Source organism: Limanda limanda, chromosome 16, assembly GCF_963576545.1.
Source record: "Limanda limanda chromosome 16, fLimLim1.1, whole genome shotgun sequence".
Lineage (NCBI taxonomy): Eukaryota > Metazoa > Chordata > Actinopteri > Pleuronectiformes > Pleuronectidae > Limanda > Limanda limanda.
This window is the reverse complement of record NC_083651.1, coordinates 12,116,711-12,137,811: the sequence shown is the minus strand read 5'-3', so window position 1 is coordinate 12,137,811 and position 21,101 is coordinate 12,116,711. Positions and strand designations below refer to the sequence as shown.

The 21,101-nt window shown below is 43.5% G+C and overlaps 1 protein-coding gene across 1 annotated transcript in view; it reads right to left on the bottom strand.

Annotated features, from left to right (window-relative positions):
- il1rapl1a (interleukin 1 receptor accessory protein-like 1a) overlaps positions 1-21,101 on the bottom strand; it is a 142,847-nt gene that overhangs the window by 78,091 nt on the left and 43,655 nt on the right. Inside the window, exons 2-4 of the mRNA XM_061088975.1 lie at positions 14,262-14,547; positions 7,667-7,853; positions 6,013-6,166 (exon numbers count right to left, since the gene is read on the bottom strand). Coding sequence (XP_060944958.1) covers positions 6,013-6,166; positions 7,667-7,853; positions 14,262-14,547 — 627 coding nt within the window. The remainder of the gene's footprint in view (positions 1-6,012; positions 6,167-7,666; positions 7,854-14,261; positions 14,548-21,101) is intronic.

Sequence of the window (21,101 nt, the reverse complement as noted above, 5' to 3'; positions counted from 1 at the left end):
TCCAGGGGGCGTACCCAACCCCCTCACCCAATGCCAGCTGGGATTGTGTCAAGCTCCCCTGCGATGCTCAAAGGCAAAGCAGTAAAGATAATGCTCAAATTTTGTTTTATTAGGGAAAGTTATGAAAAACACTGATGTATTTCAAGCAGTTGCTGTAACGACTCTAAAATGCTCATGCAACAGTGACATGTAAAGTTGTGTGTAGCATTTGTCACTGGTCTCTGAAATATCTGCATCTTTTCCAGATGTGCAACCTCTGTTTAATTATTGACCTACACTTCAAAAAGGCACCATTAGAAAAAAAAATTATTTTAATTTCACGTCTGCCTGGATAATGATAACAACTGGGGACTGAGGCTGTGTGTGTGTGTGTGTGTGTGTGTGTGTGTGTGTGTGTGGAGTGGGGGGTAGGTCAGGCAAGTTTAATTGGGGAGGATGTAAATTTCATTCGTCACATGCAGATTGATGTCAATTTTAATTGAATTAAAACAATGTGAACCCTGGCTTGCTTCGACTCTGGTGAGCAGAGATGAAGCGGGTTGGAGAGCACTTGAGAGACACGGGGGGTAGGGGGTAGGAGGGGAGGCGAGGAGGAGGAGGAGGGGGAGGAGAGGTCAGGGGGCGAGGACGAGCGCCACAGAAAGAGAGAGATTAGTTAATGATGAGAGTGATAGGTGACCTCAAAGTAATGAGTCGCTCTTCTCCACCCTACAGTGGTTATACTCGTTTCATGAGTTACTCAACCGCTCATTAAATTTATAGGCTTTAAAAAAATGTGTCCCTCGACATGAGAGACATTCTAGACGCCGGACGGACACGAGTCAGTCGTGCTCTTCACACTGTGAGCACTGGGGCCCGCCTGTGTTTGATTGACGTGCATGTGTGTGTGTGTGTGTGTGCGAGTACAGGTGCAGATACTGTACACATGTGTCAGGAAGAGTCAACTGCTGGAGCAACACTTTTCTCTGGTGTGATTTTATCATCTTCTCCCCGAGGACGTACAGCCGAGTGTGAGTGTTTAGCACAAACACAACGGGCTGCACAGGTGCGATGCAGTCACGTACAGGCCCGGGCGTACAGACACCGAGAGATGGAGAAGGTTTCAGGCGAGAGCGAACCCATCTTATTTTCTCACCCTGCACTTCTTATCTCACCCCGCTCATTCCTCCTCTCCCTGCTCTCCAGGATAATATCAGCTCTAATCGCTGCCTCTCCATCTATCTATCAACCTCCAGACCGACAGTCGGAGGGAACAGATGGAGGAGGTGCGAACGCCACCGTCCTCTTTCCGCCGCGTTCCCCGCTGACTGTCTCTCCGCCTGCTGCTTCAACATCCGCCGTGATAAGATTATGCCCAGCTGGCCAGGTAAAAGTCACGCTATCGTGGTGATCATAAATGAATAAATAAATGAATAAATCACACAGTGCTGCTGGCACATGTGCACACACAGGCAGTAACATTTTATAAGGCTGTGAAGTGCTCGTGCCTCTGAAGGTGACCCCGAAGCAGAAGAACTGTAAGGAACCTTTTACTGCGATGAGACGATGTCCTGGATCACCTCCCCACACCTCAGCCCCTCATTACACACAGACTACACCCTCTCTACACAAACACACACACACACACGCACAATATGCATGTTGTCCTGTCTCAAAGGTGAGATCTGGCCGAGAGAGGCAAGGGCAATCAGGTTACCGCGATGAAGCAGGTGCCTCCTGGAGAATATTCGATCCGGTGAGCAGGGAATAGAGGAAAAAACCCAACCAGCAAACAAATGAAACACCCTCAGCAGTATCACACACGCATATACAGTATCTATTTATCCAGAGCACATAAACCCAGCTTCCCGAGCATCGCCCACCCGCTCACCGAGGACCTTCTACCAGAGGGAACGCGAGGCAGAAGATTCCTCTCCTCCCCTCGATTTTCCTCTTGCCCTCTGTCCCCTGCAATTCACTGTGCCAAGCGATACATTTACATTGGAGATAACCTCAATCACCGTGTTTTCGGGCGATGCCGAATGTGCAGACAAACGTTTCTACAACCGGGTGCATGCAGACAGAGGTATAATGGGAGCTACAGATAGAAACCCACGCCCGAGGCATCCATCAAAACCCAAACGACTCCATTACAGTAAGTCCGACAGAGGCAAACAGTAATGTGCACTGTGATAAACACTGGGATAATAGTCTGTTTATAGTCCTGGACACACAGCTTCTGCTGGGAAACACTGGCGAAGAATATAGATAAGATACCGGAGCTGCAACTGCTCTATCTTCCTCATTCTTTCTATCTCTTTTCCCTCCCTCTTCCTTCGCCCCTTATCAGTCACTTTCACTCCCTTGTTCTCTTTATCCTTTTCAGCTCCCTCTGTATAATATTTTCCTTTCCGACAGAACGCGGAGGGAGCTGCATACATCAGCTGAACGGGGCTTTTATCTGGTGTTACAGTATTGTAGGCATTACCATCGCAGTGCCGGAATGAGGCCTGGGAGGACGGTAAAAATGCAGTAGAAATGATTAAGATGTGCTATTGCAAAACAGATATATCACGCCAGACACTTGTAGGAATGCATATATATCTTTAAGAATACAAACGCCACCCTTACTGTAAATGCATGTATGAATTAGTCATAGGTGGGCTGCGGTATTCATCTGACGTATTGCTTCCTGTGTCTGTGATAGTAGAAAGGGGTAAACATGAGCGTAGATTAATCTGACCACGCTCTGTATTCCTCAGAGTAAATGGGGAAATAGCGAACCTGCTGCGGCGATGAATCAATTATAAGAGTACACAAAAAGGCACTCTCTTTACAGATGGGAGGTTGAGGTGAAGGTCTGTGGAGGGGAAAGAGAAAACAAAGACTCTCCATCTGTTGATAATGATGTTTTTATTCTCCATGCACACCCCCGTCGCCACCCGGGCTCTGCCTCATCCTGTCCAGATGCCGGGGATGAGACAGGAGCATTTAAATGCACCCCGACGTAAACCGGAGGGAACATAAAACCAGGCAAGGGGGTTGCTGTTTCTTTTACATTTCTATTAACCTGAGGAGCATCGGCGCTTGATTAAGGGGGCTCCTGCATCAGCCTGATCTGAGATGAGTCCGTGTTTATTCCCATAGTTAACCTCTATTTCAAGACTGACCCCAGTTCTGAAGGAGGCTCATTTACTGCTTTCAATGGAGGCTGTTACGTGGCGCAGGAAGATCCGAACAGAATACACACACACACACACGTGCACAGCTTGCACAGGGTCAGAGCAAAAACCAATTTCTATTGTGCTTTATTTAAGATTAGTTAAACTTAATGACCTCCTTCATCCTCGTGGCCTATCAAATAAACTCCAGCGTTTGCCCTCGGATCTCAAACGCAGCTCGGCCTTTTATGCTTACCATCCAGGCAATGTCGGTTTTAACAGGATGTGATAAAATGTGGCTAATGTCACACCCACTTGAGGGGATGATGGCGTAGGTTTATTAAAGGAAATGAGCCTATGGTGATCAGCAGGAGACTACAGTGCTAAAAAGGAGGACCCCCACTGGTATGTTAATATGGCAAAATGCTTTGGTAATAGAGCGAGCCGTCATTTTATAGCAGATGCAGCATATCTGACGGAGGATTGGAGACTGAGTCGCTGGCAGTTTTTTAAATTACTATGAGACACTGGGTTAGTCCCATTCAGTCGTTTACGAGGCGACATCGAGCGTCGTCTTCGCTTCGGAAATGTGCCTCATGTAAATTATTTTACCTACTTCAGGAGGGGAAACAATTGTCGGATCTCAACATCAACCTTCGGCAATAAAGCTTTAGAGCCTGCGTGTCACATAAAATTGCTTCCTCCATTTTGACGACTTGTAGACATTTCATTATGAGGAACAAGCATCGAGGTAGCTCAGAGATTGTGTGGGTGTTTCTCGTGGGCGTGCACATGCAGAGTGGTGTGCAGGTGCAAGGCCTAAGACAAAACTATAGTTATGGTTAAATGATAAGATTACAGAGCAAAGGGTTGAATAAAATCAAATGTAAAAATACTTTATTTATTTTCTTCTTGCTCACTGCCTCGCTCTTATTCACATGGTTGACTTTACCCTAAAACTTGTCATTTCCATGTATAAACCATGTTCCTGCTCTTGTTGTTCACTCACTTTATTCATTCCTCACACTGTATACAAACAACATGGACGTCTCATATAGGAAGAAAAATGCACTCGATCTGCGTTTCTTCATTTTTGCCTCTTTGTACCTTTTCATTCATTTTTTCTATCGTCTCCTCCCTCCTCTGTGTCTCATAAATGATTGACTGTGGATATTTAGAACCCAATAAAGGTTTTATGACAAACATCATTAAAGAACATTGAGGTCATGCCGACAGGCCGACAGAAGCACACTTACACCATATGGTCAACCTGGTGACTTGCAAAACATAAAAGTGTGCAATAACACGGAGTAAACTTAAAATCGAAATAACAATAATAAGAATTTAGTTTGGATTTGCTCAAAGAACTAGAACACAACGTTTACTCCAGAGTCACTCTTCACAATCCCCCATCGCACTCACTCCAATTATATCTAGTTAACGCTATCTGAGGGAGTAATGAAGTTGAGGCCAAAGTGACTTTTGCTGCTGGAATAAACATTTTAACATTGAGTTGCCTGACTGAAAAAGTATTATTTATTAGTTCTGTGAGCAAACCAAATTCTATCAATGTCATAACAGCTTATATCCCAATATACCATAATGGAGAGAAAGGAAGTTTTTGACCCATTAAACTGCATAGAATCGACATTTTTTCAAAGAACCTACAGCTGGTGGTCCCTCACATGCATGGAATGGGAATGGGAATGTATGGGAATATGTCGCTCATGCAGGTACCAAGGGATTTTCAGTTTTTAAAGACAACCCTGTAAGACTGATGTAAGAGTGATACAAATAAATCTAGTGTCTCTTCTTCCTACCTACCTCACACTTGTTGAGGCTGAGGATGAAACCATTCTCAAAGCCCCATCTCCAGGATGGCATTTTAGTCTGATCCAAAAGAAAGGCCTGAGATACCGAATCTTTACTAACCTGTGTAAAGCATTTCCCATATGAAGGCTCTGGGAGGCCCTAACTTGATTTTAGCATCTCATAAAGATTCATTATCGAAATGATGCAATGAATGCACCAGAGAGGAATAATGAAAACATAATATTGTTGCAATTTTTTCAAAGGTGGTGGTAGCAATAATATTGTCCAAAGCTGGAGGGGTCAAACAATGCTGCAGTTAATTTCCTTCAGCGTCACTGAGCACAATACATGCATAATTTCAGACTTTGACTGTAGAGTGTATATAAAATGTGACCCCTGTGGACACAGTATAAACTGAATCATCAAACAGATGTGGACACTGGAATATGAGGGTGGAACAAATCGGAACTGACCTGAGAGCAGGGAAAAGGAGAGAGGGGATAAAAACAACAACTGTATTTGACCTTTTCATCCGCCATAATAGAGTAGTTGACCCTGCAGAACACTCACACTATTAAAGAACACATGAATGCATTTATTTATTGCTCAACTTGCAGCTGTGCGAGGCAAAGAGACAGAGACAGCGAGCGTGGCAGAGTCACTGTGCTGTTAATCTCCTGACCTTGGTCCTGGCTCCTCAGTGCTCCGTGTGAAGGGGTTCAGCCTATAGCCTTGGTTGGCGCGAAATTGCTGAGTTAGAAGAAGGGGATGGATGCCAGGCCACAGCATTCTTCTTCCCCCAGCAATTAACTCAGCAGCAGGACATTGGTGCAGTGCTCAGTGGTGTGTGTGTGTGTGTGTGTTGTATTTCTTCTCTGTCTTAAATGGATACAACTGCTATTATAATTTGTATCCAAACATAAAAAAGCGCACACTTTATTACCTCCGCAAAGGAAGTTATGTTTTCACCCCTGTCCATTTGTTTGTCTGTAATCAAATGCACTCAACTGAGGGCCATTCTGGTTTTAATCTTTTTTTTTCTTTTCATGTGAAAACTTACCGGTTACTGTGAGCTCAGTGGTCCTCCTGACCACAAAACCACCAAACTGGATTTCGCAGGTATAATTCCCAATGTCGTCTTCCTTCACGTCCTGGAAAGTCAGAATGTCTCTCTTCTGGATGATGCTGGCTCGCCACTGCTTGGGACGGCACTCCTGTGCATCGGAGAAAAACGGATAAGTCAAACAAAACATCAACCCCGTCACTGAGCATTAAGAGGGTTTGATGAAGTGATAGGGGGGATGCATGGCTTTTCACGCTGACATAAAACCTCCATACAGCAAAATGATAAGGCCGAGCCATTATCCTACTTATCAGATCAAGATTTATTGCACTGAACTGAATATTCTCCATTCAATACTTCCGTACAGTCACAGAGGACAGAGAATGTTATTATTATACAGTGGTCTCTCCAGGCAAAATACGTGTGTGTATGCAGCAGCTGTGTGTGTGTGTGTGTGTGTGTGTGTGTGTGTGTGTGTGTGTGTGTGTGTGTGTGTGTGTGTGTGTGTGTGTGTGTGTCAGTACATGTGTGTGTAGGCACAGTGTGTGACTCCATGACATGATCCTCTCTCCAGCCCCTCGGTGCTCTGGTAGGGGACAAGGATGGCTCGGCAGATTCCATTCCACCGTTGCCCCTGGCAAACTTTGAATTCAATCACTGCAGCTCCACAGTCTTCCAAATAACTCTGGGTTCCAGCACTCCCAGTCATTACCCCGGCCGTAATTGAATTCCGGAAAAACCTAGAGGTCAGGCCCGGCCAGCTAATCTACTGCTGATCTGCCTGTGATTAGTCTGGCCTGAGCCCTTCTCGGGATGCACTCTGTTGTCCGCAGGCCGTGCATGACCCAGGAAAAGACAAGGACCCAGGTGAGGGGGGAGAAGGTGCACGCTGAATAAAGATCAGGGACTGGGAGCATTTGGAGGACATCCACTCATTCTGCAGGGCAGAGAGGGGTGTCGCACAATATTCTCTTCACACGTGTGTCCAATGAAAGAGGTCTCTGTGGCTGCCCTCTGTCCTTATTCGTTTCAGATGACTTTCAGGGTGGTGCACAGCACACAAAGCGCATGTTATTCTCTGTTATAATTTGAATTCATACATAAGCTGCTTTCAGACATGCACTTAAATCCACAAGGAAATGTAGGTGTGAACACAGGAGCCAATGTGAAAAAAGATGGTTTCAAAATGGTCAAGAAAATTGTCTTTTTTCAAGGGCCAACGCCGGTGTCGATTTAAACAACAAAAAAAAGATCTCCGTAGTGGAATGAATACATTTCTTTGTATGTCGAATTTGTGAACGTTTCTGAATGAAGATTCTCCTGCTGCGTTGTTCATGTGTGACAGTAAAACCTCTGGAGAAAGTCTGCACCCAGTTCTGCGGATTCAGGTCCTATAGAGTAATCTGTCTGAGGGATCTGGAACCATGTTTCCATCAAGGCTTTTTAACATAAACTGCCAAGAATTTAGATGAAAACAAACCAATGAACCGTGTAAGAGTATTTCTCTGTGGTATCATCACAGAGATGGTTGCGCTCCTTATTACTTTTCTCCCAAAACATTACAAACATATTAAGTATTAGACAAACAGAAAAACCTGAGGGAACCGGTCAGGAAAGAGATACAACCACATCTGAACAAACGTCTGCCCACCTTGTACCAGATGATGTCCGGCTCTTTTCCAGGTTCCACATAGTCGTCTATGTCGGGACACAGGATGTCTTTACTCTTGCTGAGCTCGGCCTTCTCGCTTCGTCTCATGTCGGAGTTGTAGCAGAGGTTTGTTTCATTTTCCGCCACGGTCAGAGACATAGACACCTTCATGCAGTACGTTGAGTTCCTGTGGGCAGAGAACAACCACACGTCACACATCTTGATACTGGGAGTTCAGTATGACGTATGTCATAGCTGTTAAGTACTGATGTTGCATAATAGGAAAGAAGACAGAGAAAATTACTCTTAATAAAGTTCATTTTCATAAATGAAAAATACTGTTACATGCTCAAAGAGGTTTGTGTTATTCCCTCAGATACCCTTTCAGTTAGTTTTATCCTTCCACGTCTCTCCTCTGTCTCCCTCCTCCTCCCACGTTTTGTGGGGTTAGTAATAACGACGTGTTCAGCAGCTTTACCGAGTCAATGACTCACGCTCACGACCATTATTGGATTTATGGGGGGGAGTCTGTCGGGCCTGCGAATTCTAATCAGAGGAGAGACAAATGCTGGGAGGGCCTAGCGACGTGAGGCAAAGGCAAAGCTGCTTGGTCATCACAAGGAGTCGGTCTCCCCGCCGCACATCCCCCGCCGTCTCCCCGGCAACCACCAGCACACCTCACCCCCCCGATGCACACGAGCTGACAGAGGTGAGGGATGTCTCTCTTTCTGTCTCTTTTATTAATGTTGTCGTGAGCATCATCATTAACCACCATCAGCCACCATCATTTCAGTCCCTGTCACCGCTGACACCTCTACGTCCCGCTGCACCCAACGCCCCAAAAGTGACTGTGACAAGGTGTTCCCTGAAAAGCTCGCACGCTGAATGGCCAAAACTATGAGGACAGCCACGCAACCTTTGCTGGTCTAACAGGCTCCACTCTTCTAAAGCTGCTCACATTGCTTGGGCCTGAATCGGATCTCACCTCCCAGCTCTCTGTGCAAATAATCACGTACGTCTTTTCTGTTCACAAAGACCAAATTATGTTGTTCTAACCCAGTCGGAGTTCATGTTTGTGTGCGTGTGTGTGTGTGCGTGTGTGTTCGTGCTAGCGATTAAGAGAGTTGGAGAGCGAGAGGAATCAGCAGGGACTGAATACATTTAAGCATGTAGCCAGGAAGACAGAAATGACCAATTACAGAAAAGTATCTGAAACTTCTGTGTAATAAACATTATTATACTTGTAAGTACTGGGTCCGCGGTCCTTTCCTTCATCATCAAACTTCTACAACAACAGCAACCTCTCGGCCGACCAGAATATACTTCATATCAATCATGTGTTGATTAGCATTGATTTTGTGGTGGTCGCTACAAACACAGCAATGTAAAAATATGGTTGTTCATCGGGAGACTGTAGAGGATCAGAGGACATCTGCTGGGTATAGGCGGTCATTCACGTGTGGCTTGGCATTCACACGGCGTAAAGAACGTGGCCACATGTGTCAGACCTGAACTTAACGATGTCCACTTGTGATCGGATCACTCAGGACGGATGTCAATACCCGATCTGAACAGGTTCATTGATGTCCTGGCTCACAGTAGCTGTTCCACATCATCCCACAGTTCCATCTTCTACAGCACTGAGGTCAGGGCTCTGTGCCGGTTACATTCTTCTTTGTCAAACCATTTTCCTTATGGATCCCAATGAGTCCAGGGAGACATTGTCAGGCTGAACAAGAAAAGGGGTCATCCTACAAACCTAAAGCACACGTATAGCTTCCATTAATAGAAAGTGAGCGGCCTTGTCCAAACCCACACAAATAGACCCACACTAAGAGCCCTGTGTACTTTTATAATGACGGTCAGTCTGTGTGCTGCCTGCAAGGTCCATCCTGGCTGGGATCTGACTCGGCCAGTCCTTGGGTTTGCTCGAATGCCGGGCTGTACCTTCAGCCATATGGGCTTTCATTTCATTACATTACATTTATGGCTCACCATATGCTCCCATTCACTGTAAATGACAGGGCTTCATATGATCTACTCAGGATATGGACACAATAAGGGAGTCAGCCTCTCTTGTGTAAACACCTCTGACCCCCCAAGGCCATAAAACACAGATGTAGACACAAACACGTATGCACACACACACACACACACACACACACACACATATACAGGTGGGAGACAAATGTGGCAACGTGCATCTGTGGAAGACGGTGTAAAGATAGCAATGAGAGGAACAGAAGGAGAGCAGCAACAGGGAATGAGAAAAAAAAAATATGCTGTATACTTTGGCTACATAGAAGCTGACTAAAAGGGCATCTGGAAAAATGCTGTAGGAAGCAAAAGTAAGATGCAAGATATTGCAACGGAGCCGTGCCCTCTCTGCGCTGACATCCAACATTATCGACTCCATGCCTCCTATCTAGAGGGAACAGAGTGGGAAGATGCTGTGAGCGTACAAAGTACACTTGAACAGTATATTTGTCTAAAGAGAAGATATAACCACCCAAGTGCACGCAAATACAAATGTGGATAAATATATGCACATGGAGGTGAATTCCCACAGCAGCCCCCGACGCGCTTGTTGACGTAACGTGGGGAGATGATCAGAAATGACCTCTCTCAGTGCAGCACCTGAGCCGGTAAAGTCCCCAAGGAGCCGATAGGAGACATCTCTAATGGTTAAATATTCACAGCGGGCGCCCTGTGGCATTGTGGGAAGGTGTCAGTGGCGCTGGTTGATTGATGGACAGCCGGGGGTCGATGCACAGTCCTGCGGTGTCTTTCACGTCTGTCACATTCTATTTGAGTGTGGCTGGAAATTAGCGGCGGATATTAGTCTGCGGCTCACGTTAGCTGTAATTCTCCACACATTATTATTCCACGTGTGGGATAATGTAATCAAGGGGAGGAAATACACACGGTGTCACCCCACTGCAGAACACAGAGTTATTACTATAAAATAATGTATCAGCCTTAATAAGAAAAGGGACTGTTGCAGTGTGTGTGTGTGTGTGTAAGAAGGAGGGAGGATTTTCAGGATGTTGACTTTCTCTTCTTCAGCACAGTTGATTTTTAAGTGAAGCGATCACTTTGTCTTTAAAGTACTGACTATCAGCTTTAATTTGAGTTTGCTTACATCAAGATTAGCTTTAAGTGAGATACGATAAAATCACTGAAGAAAAAACTCTCCATCACTTCTAAACGATCGTTGTCATCATCAACTCCACATTTCCGGTGTGTATTTTTTTTGCAGCTCGAACTGACGGAAGACAACCAAAGCATCTGAATCTGATAAATCACAGTAATTGTGGTTATAATATTCTTCTATTGTGTAGCTTTGGCATGTTAAATTTTCAAGGCAGTGCACAAGCTGCTGCTGCTCAGAATTGTGGATTTTTAAATGTCAATATTTAAAAATTGAGTAGCAGCAGCTTAAGACGGTTAAAATGGCTGCAGCAAGCATTTTAGTTCTTCAAGTTTATCTGATGATTTTCAAGATTTTATGCACAAAACATCATTTTTGCTGAGCATTTAAAAGCTGGAGCTGGAGCTGGTGGTCTTGTCTTGAACCTGTTATTCTACTGCCGCGTCTTGGTATAAAGACATGTAGAACTATAGGTGATAATGTTTTGATAAGTTTAAAAAATAAATGTTCTAAATGACAATTGTTGACGAAAATGTGATTCTTAAAAACTTCACCCAAAAGAATCCATTCCTAATCTTAATTGTTGGAAAAAAAGAAAACCATATGGGACAACTTAAAACATAGAGCGATGGAGGTCATTCAGGCCACTTAATAAGGTCTCACGTTTTACAGCGAAATAACATTTGTGAAATATCAAACATACTTGAAAGAGTCTTCCCATAAAAAAACAGCCCACAGGTTATCTGTGCAAACAGCTTGTTACGACCCATAGTAACGTTTTATTGTTAGGTGACCTCTAGCGACTGCAGTCATTATGACACAGTAAATGTAAGTAACGGAGAGAGTGAGTGACGTCGTGCGAAGGAGGATTAACGTGACGTCACTGGATTTTGACACAGGAAACCACTGTTTGTTTCCTTTTCGAAAAGGCTTTGACGTTTCTTTTGTCCGTGAGCTCTCTACCACGTCACCTGTTTTTTGTTGTAACCATGAAAAAATGGGAAAAATCCACACACCCAGAAGCTCCGTTAAAGGATTTATTTGCCGTAGTGACGTTTCCAACACAAGGCTCTTCCTCGTCTGCAGGATTTTCTCCTTTTCTTTAAAACGCTCGGTGATATTTGCTAATCCCATCAAAAATCTTCTCCTACTGGATGTGAATGTTGTTCTCATTTTTATTGTTGTAACCATGACAACAAACTCTAACCTTAAGCAAATTCCGATTCCAACCGGAACCCCAATCTTTCGAATGAGTCAATTAAGTCATTTTGCACCGAAATCTAAACAAATAAGGCCTGATCAATCTTAACCACATATTCCTTTTTTATAACCATGACGACAATGGTCTGTTACACCTGCTACTGCCTGGTGCCATTTCAGGAGATGCTATTTTGGGTCATATCAGAGGTTTGGGACAAGTATCACCTTGAATCAATGATAAGATTATTATAACTATAAAGGTTTTGGGGGGATTGTTAAATCCACTGAGCTGTAGTTTATTGAGCAGATCAAAAATCGAACTAAACCAATGCACCAAACGCTTTAATAAAGCGAAATTAAAAAATTTTTTGTTTTTCAATGTTTGTCCAATCCACAGTAGTGTCATTAGGGGTTGTTATAATATTAGGAGTAATTAAGATGTCTGGATGAAGGAATGTCTGCCGCATCCTCTGCGTGAAATCAGACTGCGGCCAAAAGAAGACAAAGCCACGTTTCCCGACTCTTTGCCTGCAGGGAGTTTTCGGGGGGGGGGAAGAGTTTGGGTCATATGTGCTAAAATGTGTGACTCAAAAGCTTACTCCCGAACAAAAAGAGAATTTATTCCAGCACAGAGGCTAATCTCTTGCAGTGTTCTGATTAGGGTATCTGAGAAGCCTGAAATCCCCCCAAGCTCAACACGAGCAGGCTGAGAAACGCAGAGCGAGGGGGGGGGGGCACTTTCTACAACTGTAGAGCTCTGCAGAATTACAGCACGCTCTGAATTAAAAACAGTAGAGCGAGGCCAAGGACGTGTGAGAAAGACAAAAGAAATAAACACAAATAATCAAAGAGCAAATGAATTTTTAGACGAACGTCATTATGAAGTATTTGTGCCACATTGTCACCGCACAAGTGCACTCAACGTAAACCCTGCAAGAGTCTTCGAGAGGCCTTTATTTGCGTTTATTAAAAAAACGCTGCGAAACGAAAGAACAGCAACGAGCCGTTTATTGAGGGATGTTCTTTGTTGTAAAGGTTAATAAGATAGTGCCACATAATTATGCATCTTGTATTAGAGTGTCGATAAAGAGTGTGCGTACCAGTGGGTGTTTTCGTTTTTTTTTTTACTTGAGTTTATATTCGGTTGTCTCTGCTGCGTCTACATTACCCTTCACATTAATTTATATTTATATGGAGCCTAATATTGTCATTGTAATCAGTTTAAAAGCCCCAACAGAATAGAAATGTGCCTTATGGACACCTCAGTCTGAATACAACAGGCTAAATTTGGCTTTGAATTCCCCTTGATAGCAGAAAGGTTGTTTAATCCCTTTCATAAAACAATAAAAAAACAAAGAATCAAAATGATTAAATCGAATTATTTTCTGGCTGTGTCATTTCTAGTCATTCGCCGTGTCTTGACGTAAATGCATTAGGACGTACATGTCTCCATTCATAAGATAAGACATCTATTGAGAAACATAAATGACAAATCCACCTCTTTTGTGCATGTCGCAGTGTCGCAGTGTATAGTTTGTCTTTGTACAGATTCAATTGTGTATGTAAGGAATAGTAAGAGATTCGGGGGTAGAGCTAGGTTTCCCTTTGCTTCCAGTCTTTAGGTGAAGTTAAGCCACTACTATTTAAGGTACCTTAAATAGTAGTGGTATTATTGTTAAACCCAGTAACTAGAAAGGTATTCAGTAGAGCACCATCGCCTGCCAAAGTCCAACAGTCCTTGTAACTGTAATCAAGCTCAAAGATATCAGTTTCCTAAATGAACCTTTTTTCACCTAGAGCCATGAATTGCTTCCTTGGAAAATGGATTCTTTCCTGACCCATAGCTCATCTTTCTACGAAGGTTTGTGGAAATCTGTTCCATTTGCTTTAATGTTAACTTACTTACAAACAAATGGAAACGTAACCTCCTTGGCAGATGGAAAAAAAGAGAATGAAATGATTTAACCCGATAGGATTTTCATATCCATATTTCTTGCCGGATTGGATGAGGATGCACATTTCTCTTCATTATGAGATCAGACATCCGTTGAGTAACACAAATGTCAAATGCACACAATGTCCTTTTTTTGTTGTGTGCATATTCAATGGTGTTCCACTGTGTTAATTAGGAACCGTTAGAAATCAAGGTCGGTATATATTTGAACTTTCAAGGGGGGTAAACGTTCATCAATTAAAACTAGATAACCTATTAAAACCGATTTCTATTCCCTTGCTACCTCTTACCGTAAGACACAGGAGTACAGTCCGACATCCTGGACGTCGGCGGGTCTGAACCAGATGGCGTCCTCCTCCTTGCTCATGCGCGAGCCGTCGAAGGAGATGGGCTCCTCGAAGTCGCTGTGGCCGAGGCCGGAGCTGCGGTACCACATGAGGCTGAGGCCCACACTCTGCGCCTGGCTGTAGTTGGCCCGGATGTAACCGTAGAACAGAGCGCACTTGAGCCGCACGGGCTCGCCCTGCAGCACCCGGTACTTCAGGTAGTCCACTGACCAGTCTGTACAGCCATCCGCTACAGAGAGACAGAGAGAGAGAGAGACACATTCAACAACACATTACACGAGAATGTGAGGGGAAAAAAACGAAATATTGAAAGTAATAAAATATGAGAGATCGCATATTGTATTGGGGTTCAATGTGCAAATACCAAGAAATATTATATTTCTGGCAACACACTACTTTACAAAAACATATCAGAGGGATGAAGATTACCTGCTCATAAACCACCCACAATAATACTCCTCATATTTATTAGAAAACACTACCTAGAATAACTTTATTACTTATGAGACACCAAGCGCTCTACAGCACCGCGGAGGTGGAATATTGCACGGAGATGCCGAGCGTGGAGAATAATGTATCAATTCCTCCGTATAACATGAGTTTTATTGCGTGTGAGCTCGTGAAGGATTGCAGTTTTACTCCACAGTGCCAGCGGTAGATGCATCTCCCCCCCCCCCCCCCCCCCCGCTATCTCGCCGTTGCTCACGCATTCAGGGCGAGTGTGCCACCTTTGCCTCTGCCGAGACGGCTCAGACAATCTCCCGCAATATCCAAACATGCAACCGTTGTGACATTTGCGAATGAATTGTAAAATATCTCCATAAATGATGTCAGGCTCCTCCAAGTGCAGATTTTGCACCGTAGCACCATTGCCCAAGGAGTGCAGGGGTAGTTCATTAACTGGGCGCACGCCTCGAGCTCTTGCAGCATGGCGCGTGGCTTGTCTAACAGATCTATCGACAGATATTTTTCCCGAGGCCCTTTTTGTCGTCCATAGCTAACAGGCTAGCTCATCCATTTTTTACGTTCTCTGCTGACCGGACTGAGATTGGCCTACATGTCCATCTAGGTTAGTGTGCATACTGAAGTGGAGGTAGAGTCGCTCGTTTTAGAGATGAAATCATAAGATCGCACATGTAACACAGGAACACTGGATCGTCCTGCCTAATTCATGAGATGTAATGATACTTCAGCTACTATAAATAAATGGCAGCGGGGATAAAATAAGGCACGGTGGCTGAGAGGACATTTTGACAAAAATAAAAGACGCTGACACAGGCCCTAGGCTCGCTTGTCTGCTCTGGTTTGAGCGAGCAGGTCTCTCTCGATTCCCGAGCCACCAGAAGTTAACCCATGGCCAGCTATCAGTCATTGACTAATTAACTAGCACTTGTTTGTCCAGCAGGTGGATATTAGAGAGCGGGTGCATGTGGAACCACAGAGCTTGAGAGAGAGAGAGAGAAGTGGTGATGGTGTGGTGAGATAAAGTAATAAGAGCCCTGCTGCGTGCCAGTCTGTGAGTGATACTGAGCCTCATGGGGACAGCTATGCTTGTAATTAATACTCTTAATTACCTGGGAAATAATGTGTGTGAGTGTGTGTGTGTGTGTGTGTGTGTGTGTGTGTGTGTGTGTGTGTGTGTGTGTGTGTGTGTGTGTGTGTGTGTGTGTGTGTGTGTGTTAGCATGAGTGTGCAATCCCTTTACGAATGGCTGTCTGCCTAATTACGTCTGTTAATTACTGGTAGGCTTATCCACAAATGTGTGTGTGTGCGAGCTTACATACGAATGCGAGAGTCACATTAAGTGTGTGCACGGATGTGAGTGCGTGTAATGTGTGAAGCGCTGTCTAATTATCACTCCTTATAATGAGAGCAGAGCCCTCTATAGAAGCAAATAGGACACATATGCTTTTCACATGCAGTTTTCACAACTTAAAACGTGATTGTGCAACTGTGAAGCATCTTACTGATGAAAACCATTAGCAGTCTAAATACTGTAGTATAGATATAGATACAATATATGGCATATTTAAAATTTCCTGAATATCAGCTGGAAACTAAGAAAAAACCCCACTATTTTCCGTTATTATTTCCTAAACAGTTAATTTCTCTTATGTTTTGTGTATTTATCCTTCTTGAACGACCCTGGTTTCTGAAGTACATCTTTTCATTTGCTCCAATGACGATTCAAAAAATCTGTATGAAAATATTTTTAAGCCTGGAATCTGCCAAGAGATGTCTTGATGACAAATCCAAAAACTAAAATTTGGAAAAGGAAAAAAAGGTCAAAGTACAGGACTGTTTTTATTTGAGAACTACGCGTCCCATAAACCATTGTGATTGAGGCTCTTCTTGAATGTAATCTTGTTGTAGTGATTTTTATTTCATCTCTAAAAGAAGTGCAGCATGTTAGGAAGAATAAATCATGGTCGTATTGTAACGCTGAACAAACTGATCCTAGCTGAAATTATTTTTGCACTTGCAGTAAATATTTCTGTGTTAACAGCGACCTTCACTAATCAGAGACGTGGCTATAACACCCGAGTATTTGGGGTTGTGTCATATTCCTCCTTGACATCACCAATAAATCCCTAAAAACGTTTTTCTTAATGCACAGTTGATATCATAACGACTTGTGGCCTGTACAGCAGCAAATTATATTGTTTCTCAATCTCATAGCTTGTGTCAACTCTACCTTGGATGGTAAAAACATTATGGCTGGTAATCAAAAACCTCTCACTCTAGAGGTGAATCGGATTTTACTTCCAGAACAGCGCTGTTGAGGAGAAACACAAAGCCAGGGACTAATACTCGCTCTCTAACATAAGAGAGAATTTCCACTGAAGGCAGCAGGTAACTCCTCTGCTCTCTCTGCATATCAATCTGCTAATCAGCAGGGACAGCGGAGGCTTCATTCAGCCTTTTCTTTATTCACCCTCTCCACCTCCTAATGGATATGACCTCTGCCTCTCTCTCTCTCACCCACTCCATTTGCAGCCGCTCTGCCACAACAAAAACTGTTTATTCTAATGAGCCCGTATCCTGATTCACAATGAAAAAACATTATATTCAGCGGGAGTCCGACCTCCTCTGAAAAATGAGCCCACGGGTCGTCTGGGTACGCAGCTTGTCCCGACCTTGTTCGCTGACCTCTAGTGGCCGGAGTAATGATGACGGGAGCAAAGGGGGTGCAAATTTTGTTCTTAAAGAGCGACGACTGTTCCATAACTTTTCTAAGCACCTTGACCATCCTATCCCCGAAAGGTCTTCTGCAAGGATAGAGACAAGTGAACTATAAGGTGGTGTGAGTTGCCCGTCATTTGCTTTCACCACGCAGTCTGGACGATGTGTGTGCTGTCGGAGAACCCAACTCTGCATGCACAAGGGTACGCACATGTAAACACACACAACACGGAGGCTAACTCCTAACAGACCTCCCAATGGGAGTTATATAACACTGTTGGCCTGAGGGAAACCGTATTTACATCTGAAACTCAAAAATGTTTTATCAACTCAATTAGATGCTGACATTTGCCTCATCCCCAAGCTGGGCCGGAAAATCAATGATTCCCCCAGCTGGAGGAATACTGCAGTGCCCACCTCTCACTCTCTCTCTGCTGACAACACAATCACACACACACACACACGCACACACACACACACACACACACACACACACACACACACACACACACACACACACACACACACACACACACACACACACACACACACACACACACACACACACCACACACACACACACACACACATTATCTCCTTCCTTTGCTCCCTCGATGCACCTCTGGGACATCACACCTTTGTAGCGGTTTTGTTCAACCACTCTAAGACAAGTCCATAATGTAAAGGATGTGTCCATATGGACCCATTCCCTCATGGCATGTCACACTGGCCTCTGCTCCACTGGATCGTACAGCAGCACCACAGTTTTACTGACCACTGCTACTCCGATGCCCCAACACTGCTACATCACACAACGTGTAGAGGTCTGGCTGGTGCAAGGGAGTAGCAAAGAGGGAATTTCAAGCTGCGGAATGTGTGTGTGTGTGTGTGTGTGTGTGTGTGTGTGTGTGTGTGTGTGTGTGTGTGTGTGTGTGTGTGTGTGTGTGTGTGTGTGAGTGCGTCTCATAGAAACCTTATCATTATCTGTATCGAGGCAGACCTGTCCGTTCCAGTGTGACACTAAACCAAGTCAATAAATACAGACCCCTGAGCAAGAATAAATTTATCCGCATTCATGCATAAACACTCTTAGAGTCGTATAAAAAAAACAAATAAACAGCCTTGGAGCACTCTCACTCACACTCACACTCAGACACACACGCAGAGGCCTCCTGCTTTCTTTTTGTCCTATAATCAAATCCCCATTATGCTTTCACTACCGCATATTACCTTGAGCGTGCCTCGGTCTCCTACTTGCATGTCTCTCACTCTCACACTAACCCTCTCATATCACTCTGAGTCGTCGGCGTCTTCCCTCTCATCAGTACCTGCTCTCCTAATGAAGTGTAATTATCAGATGTTGGGTGGGCGGCAGGGTTCTCACAGGCCATGAAGACTTTCAAGGATCTATAAGTGGATATTGACTCTTAAATAACTTTGCCTCTCTGCTTCTCTTCTTTCCTCCTTAACTTGCACCCACCGACTCCATCTTTATCTCCATGTCCAGGCGACTTGATCCCTCTAACTTGGCCTCGTTGGGGATTTCCCTCCTTCTTAATCTTTACAACAATATTATTCACCATTCTGTTGAATTTACTTTCATATGGAATACACATCTACCACACAGAAGAAAGATCTTGATTAAATTCCACCTATATATTCTGAGGTAAGGCTAAGTATGCACTATAGATCTTCATGACTAACTGGCCTTAACAGTGCAGGGACTCGGCTCTCTGCAGTAAGGTAGGCCTGGTATAAGATAACAAAAAACACCATCTTTAATCTTTTGGCAAAGAACAAAACATTCACAAGATTATGACCATGGGCCCTAAACACACTTGCCACATACCCCTACCCACACAACGTCATGCAGACTTAATCCAGTCTATACTATCACATGATCTAATCTACTAAATTTCAAAACATTCTAAGTATTTCATTATCATGCAACACTTTCAAAATCACATTTAGTCCAAAAGTTTAAGAACTTGACACATAATACAGAGCCTAACTAGAAAGGCTCTCAGAAGAGAGAACCTGGGTCTCATCCTGCAGCAGCAGGAGTCACTAGAGATCACTGGCTTTATCTTTTTCACCTCCGCTGTTCCACCGTGTCCCTGTCTGATCCCTGAGTCTTTCTTCCAGGCTTGTTGGCCAAGAGAGGTAAATGTTGAAAGCATCAAACCTCCTGTGCAACTTTTAATGGTGTTTGCATCCATCTGTCTCTCCTGTATATGCAGCTTCAATGTGCACATAACAAAAATATCAAATAAAGCCAACAAGGACTAGAAGATTCTGCGATAAAAGACAAATGATGAAAAAAGCAGTTGTGACAAAGAGCCATGGAAACAGACTAGGAGAGGAAATGTTGATGCATATGAAGCATTCGATGTAAACATGTTCTCTAGAGCAAACACTGATGAGGAGACTGTATCACTCCGTGTATCAGCAGAGTAATATTGAGGAGTGTCAGGTTATAATTAGAATGTCACACAGTACAGCGCATATCTCCGCCGAGGCCCGACGGTCCCCTTCAATTCAATCAAGCAGCACCAAATTTCACACACTCATAGATATCAGTCCCCTGAATGTTTTTCCTTTTAAACGACATCCATGAATTAGTATCTGGGAAAAAGTTTAAAAAGGACCTATTTTGTCAAAGAAAGTGAAAATAAAGTCCTGGATCGGCCCCTGATTCTGCTACACACCAAACGTCAACAGATCCTTCCACCAAGATTTGTTAAGATCCGTTAAATTCAATCCACTTATGAAATCTATGCTCAGTCTGAACTAACACAATAGTTAATGTTTCTACTAAAAAGTAAAAATTTAAATTTTCATTCCAAACCAGGGCAAACACAATATGATGATATTTATCGGGCAATAATAGAGAAATATCCATTATCTTATATTATTCTCTTATCTATTTTATTGTGTCACTGATCAAAATTAACGAGGAATAATGTTTTATGTTGAAATTTGTACAAAGGCAACATGAACAAATATGAAGGTGAGCGAACCAGACACAAAGCAGGGTAATTCTGTGCAACCCTTTAAGACTGTTCATTAAACTTTACTGAACACACTGTAAATATTTTACTTTGGCACAACTGTGAGTCAGTGCGATTGTGTTTGCATTAATACTCCCTTTAATACTCTTGCTCTTTTTCTTTTCCAGTCGTTCTCCTTGTCTTTGGAACTACTCTAAATGACTTATCGCTCTTTTTAATCTCCCCCTCTGTGCTGTGCCACTCAATATTTTCGTCGCGACATCATTCTCTTTCACCGACAGTTCACCATTGTTCATTTATATGCAAATGTGGACCAATACAGATAATTTCCCTCTAAAGACAGTGGCGAACTACCTTTGCTGTCTACTCAAGAAACAGAGGTAAACTGGGAGCGGTTCTCTAATTTGTATAAATCGACGTTCCACTTCGTCTTTCTCTCACTGTCATGACTGAATAACACATGGAGGAATAAAGATGTGGATTCTTACTTTAAGTAAACGATTTCTTTAATAACCAGTTACGTAGCAACCGGTGATTATTTTGTCCTTAGCAACAGATTTTTCCTCTATTAAGACAATCAAAAACAAAA